The 7500-nt window shown below is 48.0% G+C and overlaps 1 protein-coding gene across 1 annotated transcript in view; it reads right to left on the bottom strand.

The window, feature by feature from the left end:
* Nucleotides 1–7500, bottom strand: part of LOC120064878 (poly(rC)-binding protein 4-like) — a 43188-nt gene that overhangs the window by 9566 nt on the left and 26122 nt on the right. The window contains exon 9 of the mRNA XM_039015470.1: nt 1449–1504. Within this exon, the coding sequence (XP_038871398.1) occupies nt 1449–1504 (56 nt within the window). The remainder of the gene's footprint in view (nt 1–1448; nt 1505–7500) is intronic.

Below are 7500 nucleotides of genomic sequence, written 5' to 3'. Positions count from 1 at the left end.
ATAATATGACATTTGTAATGTCATATAGAGATAGAGAGAGGAGAGAGAAGAGAGATAGAGAGCGACCTTTGACATCTTTATCCATGAATCTTTAATGCAAGCCCTCTGTAATGGAAGACCACAGAAACGCAATGACGGAATGCCAAACAATGGCCGTGTCTGAAAACATTACCCTCCGTCAAGTCCTTGCTTCCTCCATTGTTGTTTTAAAGCTCATTGGAGAAGGGGATCCAAGGTTCCTCCCTCTGACTTCCTCCTCCAATGAGCTTTGAGAGGAATATAGGAAGCAACGACTTGATAGCTTGTAACGTATTCAGACATAGCCAATATATTAACTGGGCCGTGGGGTGGGCTGAGCTGGGGAGGGGGTAGGCTGGGGTAGTGATGGCTGAGCTGGGGAGGGGGTAGGCTGGGGTAGTGATGGCTGAGCTGGGGAGGGGGTAGGCTGGGGTAGTGATGGCTGAGCTGGGGAGGGGGTAGGCTGGGGTAGTGACGGCTGAGCTGGGGAGGGGGGTAGGCTGGGGTAGTGATGGCTGAGCTGGGGAGAGGGTAGGCTGGGGTAGTGACGGCTGAGCTGGGAAGGGGGTAGTGATGGCTGAGCTGGGGTGGGGGTAGGCTGGGGTAGTGATGGCTGAGCTGGGGAGGGGGTAGGGTAGTGATGGCTGAGCTGGGGAGGGGGTAGGGTAGTGATGGCTGAGCTGGGGAGGGGGTAGGGTAGTGATGGCTGAGCTTTGGAGGGGGTTCGGTTAGTGATGGCTGAGCTTTGGAGGGGGTAGGGTAGTGTAGGGTAGTGATGGCTGAGCTTTGGAGGGGGTAGGGTAGTGATGGCTGAGCTTTGGAGGGGGTAGGGTAGTGATGGCTGAGCTGGGGAGGGGGTAGGGTAGTGATGGCTGAGCTCTTGCTGAAAGCCCTCTGGTTGCCTTATTTACTGCTCTGTTGTGACAGCACAGAGCCTCTCAGCATGTCAGACATCATGACTGGATTTAGTTCAAACTCATATAGCTCCGCTGAGACTTATGGATGGACAGACAGGAGAGAGAGAGGGGGGGGGGGGGGGGGGGAAGGAGAGAAAGAGAGAGGGAAAGAGAGTGAGTGAAAGAGATAGAGAGAGAGAGAGATAGAGAGAGAGAGAGATAGAGAGAGAGAGAGAGAGATGACATCATTATGATATCACCTCAATCAGTTTTTCCCAGTTTTGCCCATTGGGTTAGAGGCAACATTGAAGCAGAGAACAGTGATGGAATGAGGTGTCTGACTGACTGACTGATAATATATTGAGGTCTGTTATGTGTCAGTGTTTGTTACATAGCAGACAAACTATTGCTAGCTAAACTGTCATTTGGAATGTGCAGCACCTGTGACGTGGTCTGTGTGTCTGTCTGTGTGTGTGTGTGTGGGTGTGTGTGTGTGTGTGGGTGTGTGTGTGTGTGTGTGGCAGTGTTTCTTACGTCATTTGGAATGAGTAACTCCTGTGATGTGGTCTGTGAATTGGAGTCCATTCCTGCTGGGAGATAAGAGAGGTAACTAAACCCTAGGGAAATCACACAGTCAATTAAAACATGGCAAAATCACACAGTAAAAAAAAAAGAAGCATTTTCCAGTTAAAAGCCCAGTTATATAATGGGGAATAAAACATTACATGTCACAAACACTTCTGTACGCTTTATGTGCTGGTGATCAATCTGTTGTTGGATACCTTCACCTCTCTGAAACATGTTCAGTGTGGAAGTGTGAAGAACTGCTTTTCAACTCATATCATCTGCCTCAAGACCGCCTTGCCATTGCCTGGGGAGTTAACGCAAGTCTTACAGATGCTGTATCTTAATCTGACCCAGTTTTTTCACAGCAGGAAAATGATCCTCCAGCAACAGGAAATGTGAATCTTTACGTGGATTATAATTAAGTTTATAACACCAGTTTTATAGGGGTAGATTCGTTAAACAATGCAAAATAGTACACGTTTTCATTTCCTGCTGTACAGGAGAAATTCCTGCAACATCAGGATGATCAAATTAAGATATGGCATCTCTAAGCAAGTCTTTATGCTTCTACTTCTGCTCTGTTTCTCATCCACTGTTTCTCATCCTCCTCTCCTGTTCACAGCAGGGATGGGATATGTAGCTTGGCTTTCTAAACAGACTGTGTTTTTTAATAGACTGTAACACTGCCTTGACTGATGAGCTTTTACCTGTAGCATAATACAACCTCCCATTCACCCTCTCCTAGCCTCTCTTCGCCGCTCCTCTCGCTCTCTCTCTTCGCCTCTCGTCTCCTTGCCTCTCGTCTCCTCACCTCTCTCTCTCTCTCCCTCTCCTCTCCTCTCCTCTCCTCTCCTCTCCTCTCCTCTCCTCTCCTCTCCTCTCCACTCGTCTCGTTTCCTCTACTCTCGCATCCTCTCATCTCCTCGCCTCCTCTCCTCTCCTTTCGTCTCCTCTCTCTCTCCTCTCCTCTCCTCTCCTCTCCTCTCTCTCTCTCCTCTCTCTCCTCTCATCTCGTCTCCTCTCTCTCGTCTCCTCTCCTCTTGTCTCATCTCTCTCTCTCTCTCCTCTCCTCGCCTCTCGTCTCCTCTTTCTCCTCTAATCTCCTCGCTCTCTCTCAGTCTCTCTAAATCACTGCTTTAGCTACAGACAGCGGAAGCTATTATTGTGTTGCTGTTATGCATTTTGAAGCTTATAAAGAAATGCTTTTATTCATTTTGAAGCTTGTAAAGAAACACCATTATGCATTTCAAGTGTGTAAATAAACAACAAAAACATAATTTATGCAATCTCTCTAGATTGAAGTACATGTTTAGCCTTCTATTGACGCTCTACACGACACAGCAAGCTTCTCATTTATATCAATATATCCTTCTACAGTGCTGACTGACTGATTCCGTCATGAATCATCAATACATATTTATTATGATGAGGCATGTCTGCCTGGAGAGGATCTGAAGAAGAGCAGGAAGGAGGCAATACTACTTCCTCATCTAATGACAAAAGAAAGCTCCTCTTTGGTTCCCTTTGAAGTCTGTAATGGACTGTTAAAGCCTCCTGCTGCTGTGTATGGCGTCTCAAATGGTACCCTATTCCCTATGTATGGCACCCTTTTCCCTGTGTATGCCACTCTATTCCCTACGTATGGCACCCTATTCCCTGTGTATGGCACCCTATTCCCTGTGTATAGCACCCTATTCCCTATGTATGGCACCCTATTCCCTATGTATGGCACCCTATTCCCTACGTATGGCACCCTATTCCCTATGTAAGGCACCCTATTCCCTACATATGCCACCCTATTCCCTATGTATGGTACCCTATTCCCTGTGTATGGTACCCTATTCCCTGTGTATGGCACCCTATTCCCTATGTATGGCACCCTATTCCCTATGTATGGCACCATATTCCATGTGTATGGCACCATATTCCCTGTGTATGGCACCATATTCCCTGTGTATGGCACCCTATTCCCTATGTATGGCACCCTATTCCATGTGTATGGTACACTATTCCCTATGTATGGCACCATATTCCCTGTGTATGGCACCATATTCCCTGTGTATGGCACCATATTCCCTGTGTATGGCACACTATTCCCTATGTATGGCACCATATTCCCTGTGTATGGCACCATATTCCCTGTGTATGGCACTATATTCCCTATGTATGGCACCCTATTCCCTACGTATGGTACCCTATTCCCTATGTATGGCACCCTATTCCATGTGTATGGCACCCTATTCCATGTCTATGGCACCCTATGCCCTACGTATGGCACCCTATTCCTACGTACAGTATGGTACCCTATTCCCTATGTATGGCACCATATTCCCTGTGTATGGTACCCTATTCCCTATGTATGGCACCCTATTCCCTGTGTATGGCACCATATTTCATGTGTATGGCACCCTATGCCATGTGTATGGCACCATATTTCATGTGTATGGCACCCTATTCTCTACATAAGGCATCCTATTCCCTATTCACTACTTTTGACCAGAGCCCTAGCACTATGAAGGGAATACGATGCTATTTGGGACACAGGCACTGAAAACCTTGGGAGAAGAGAGGAGAGCTACCTTGGCCCTGTTCCCCATCTGTGTCTATCCCTGCCTGGATCAGGTCTAATCTACACATACCATATGGACCATGGATGGACAGGTCTGGAGCTAACATAGAGGCAGAATGGGAGCCGCATAGACAATATCTTTCCTCTGATTCAGAGGGGCTTTCTGGACTCTGAGGATTCTTTAAAGGGACTGGATTCAGAGGGGCTTTCTGGACTCTGAGGGTTCTTTAAAGGGACTGGATTCAGAGGGGCTTTCTGGACTCTGAGGGTTCTTTAAAGGGACTGGATTCAGAGGGGCTTTCTGGACTCTGAGGGTTCTTTAAAGGGACTGGATTCAGAGGGGCTTTCTGGACTCTGAGGATTCTTTAAAGGGACTGGATTCAGAGGGGCTTTCTGGACTCTGAGGGTTCTTTAAAGGGACTGGATTCAGAGGGGCTTTCTGGACTCTGAGGATTCTTTAAAGGGACTGGATTCAGAGGGGCTTTCTGGACTCTGAGGGTTCTTTAAAGCGACTGGATTCAGAGGGGCTTTCTGGACTCTGAGGGTTCTTTAAAGGGACTGGATTCCGAGGGGCTTTCTGGACTCTGAGGATTCTTTAAAGGGACTGGATTCAGAGGGGCTTTCTGGACTCTGAGGGTTCTTTAAAGGGACTGGATTCAGAGGGGCTTTCTGGACTCTGAGGGTTCTTTAAAGGGACTGGATTCAGAGGGGCTTTCTGGACTCTGAGGGTTCTTTAAAGGGACTGGATTCAGAGGGGCTTTCTGGACTCTGAGGATTCTTTAAAGGGACTGGATTCAGAGGGGCTTTCTGGACTCTGAGGGTTCTTTAAAGGGACTGGATTCAGAGGGGCTTTCTGGACTCTGAGGGTTCTTTAAAGGGACTGGATTCAGAGGGGCTTTCTGGACTCTGAGGGTTCTTTAAAGCGACTGGATTCAGAGGGGCTTTCTGGACTCTGAGGATTCTTTAAAGGGACTGGATTCAGAGGGGCTTTCTGGACACTGAGGGTTCTTTAAAGGGACTGGATTCATGATAAATACAGGTATGCCAGAGTGGAGCCTCTGTGGTGTGGAATAAATAAGTATATGTGGACAACGTATCTATCTGATGGAATAAATCATTAAATGGTTCCATATGCCTCTCATCCTATCAGTCTGGGGTCATTTGCACTAAATGGGCTAATGGACGTCACAGCAGCATACCAAGTTTCAGTGTACATTGAAGAAAAAAGAACAGATTATTACTAAAAGTTAAATGGAAAAGGTCGTTGTGGGAAGGTCGTTGTAGGAAGGACGTTGTAGGAAGAACGTTGTAGGAAGGTCGTTGTGGGAAGAACGTTGTAGGAAGGACGTTGTAGGAAGGTCGTTGTAGGAAGGATGTTGTAGGAAGGACGTTGTGGGAAGGTCGTTGTGGGAAGGTCGTTGTGGGAAGGTCGTTGTAGGAAGGACGTTGTAGGAAGGACGTTGTGGGAAGGTCGTTGTGGGAAGGTCGTTGTGGGAAGGACGTTGTAGGAAGGTCGTTGTGGGAAGGACGTTGTAGGAAGGACGTTGTAGGAAGGTCGTTGTAGGAAGGACGTTGTAGGAAGGTCGTTGTAGGAAGGACGTTGTAGGAAGGACGTTGTGGGAAGGTCGTTGTGGGAAGGTCGTTGTGGGAAGGTCGTTGTAGGAAGGACGTTGTAGGAAGGACGTTGTAGGAACGTCGTTGTAGGAAGGTTGTTGTAGGAAGGACGTTGTAGGAAGGTCGTTGTAGGAAGGTCGTTGTGGGAAGGTCGTTGTAGGAAGGACGTTGTAGGAAGGTCGTTGTAGGAAGGACGTTGTAGGAAGAACGTTGTAGGAAGGACGTTGTAGGAAGGACGTTGTAGGAAGGTCGTTGTAGGAAGAACGTTGTAGGAAGGACGTTGTAGGAAGGACGTTGTAGGAAGGTCGTTGTAGGAAGGACGTTGTAGGAAGGTCGTTGTGGGAAGGTCGTTGTAGGAAGAACGTTGTAGGAAGGTCGTTGTAGGAAGGTCGTTGTAGGAAGGACGTTGTAGGAAGGTCGTTGTAGGAAGGTCGTTGTAGGAAGGTCGTTGTGGCAAGGTCGTTGTGGGAAAGTCGTTGTAGGAAGGACGTTGTAGGAAGGTCGTTGTAGGAAGGTCGTTGTAGGAAGGTCGTTGTAGGAAGGTCGTTGTAGGAAGGACGGAAGGGAGTTTTTCCTAGCCACCGTGCTTCTACACCTGCATTGCTTGCTGTTTGGGGTTTTAGGCTGGGTTTCTGTACAGCACTTTGAGATATCAGTTGATGTAATAAGGGCTATATAAATACATTTGATTTGACGTTGTAGGAAGGACGTTGTAGGAAGGTTGTTGTAGGAAGGTCGTTGTAGGAAGGACGTTGTAGGAAGGTCGTTGTAGGAAGGTCGTTGTAGGAAGAACGTTGTAGGAAGGTCGTTGTGGGAAGGTCGTTGTAGGAAGGACGTTGTAGGAAGGACGTTGTAGGAAGGTCGTTGTAGGAAGGACGTTGTGTGAAGGTCGTTGTAGGAAGGTCGTTGTGGGAAGGTTGTTGTAGGAAGGTCGTTGTAGGAAGGTCGTTGTAGGAAGGTCGTTGTAGGAAGAACGTTGTAGGAAGGTCGTTGTGGGAAGGTCGTTGTAGGAAGGACGTTGTAGGAAGGTCGTTGTAGGAAGAACGTTGTAGGAAGGTTGTTGTGGGAAGGTCGTTGTAGGAAGGTCGTTGTAGGAAGGTCGTTGTAGGAAGAACGTTGTAGGAAGGTCGTTGTGGGAAGGACGTTGTAGGAAGGTCGTTGTAGGAAGGTCGTTGTAGGAAGGTCGTTGTAGGAAGGTCGTTGTAGGAAGGACGTTGTAGGAAGGTCGTTGTAGGAAGGTCGTTGTAGGAAGAACGTTGTAGGAAGGTCGTTGTGGGAAGGTCGTTGTAGGAAGGACGTTGTAGGAAGGTCGTTGTAGGAAGGTTGTTGTAGGAAGAACGTTGTAGGAAGGTCGTTGTGGGAAGGACGTTGTAGGAAGGACGTTGTGGGAAGGTCGTTGTAGGAAGGTCGTTGTAGGAAGGTCGTTGTAGGAAGGACATTGTAGGAAGGACGTTGTAGGAAGGTCGTTGTAGGAAGGTCGTTGTAGGAAGGACGTTGTAGGAAGGACGTCTCAGGATGTTAAGTTGGTGGTTGAAGAAATCCCTCTAGTGGTGTGGGGGCTGTGCTTTGGCAAAGTGGGTGGGGTTATATCCTTCCTGTTTGGCCCTGTCCGGGGGTATCATCGGATGGGGCCACAGTGTCTCCTGACCCCTCCTGTCTCAGCCTCCAGTATTTATGCTGCAGTAGTTTATGTGTCAGGGGGCTAGGATCAGTTTGTTATATCTGGAGTACTTCTCCTGTCTTAACCGGTGTCCTGTGTGAATTTAAGTATGCTCTCTCTAATTCTCTCTTTCTTTCTCTCTCTCGGAGGACCTGAGCCCTAGGACCATGCGTCAG

The sequence above is a fragment of the Salvelinus namaycush genome, chromosome 20 (assembly GCF_016432855.1).
Source record: "Salvelinus namaycush isolate Seneca chromosome 20, SaNama_1.0, whole genome shotgun sequence".
Classification (NCBI taxonomy): Eukaryota; Metazoa; Chordata; class Actinopteri; order Salmoniformes; family Salmonidae; genus Salvelinus; species Salvelinus namaycush.
Note: the sequence above shows the minus strand (reverse complement) of the source record. Positions and strands in the feature narration are given on the sequence as shown.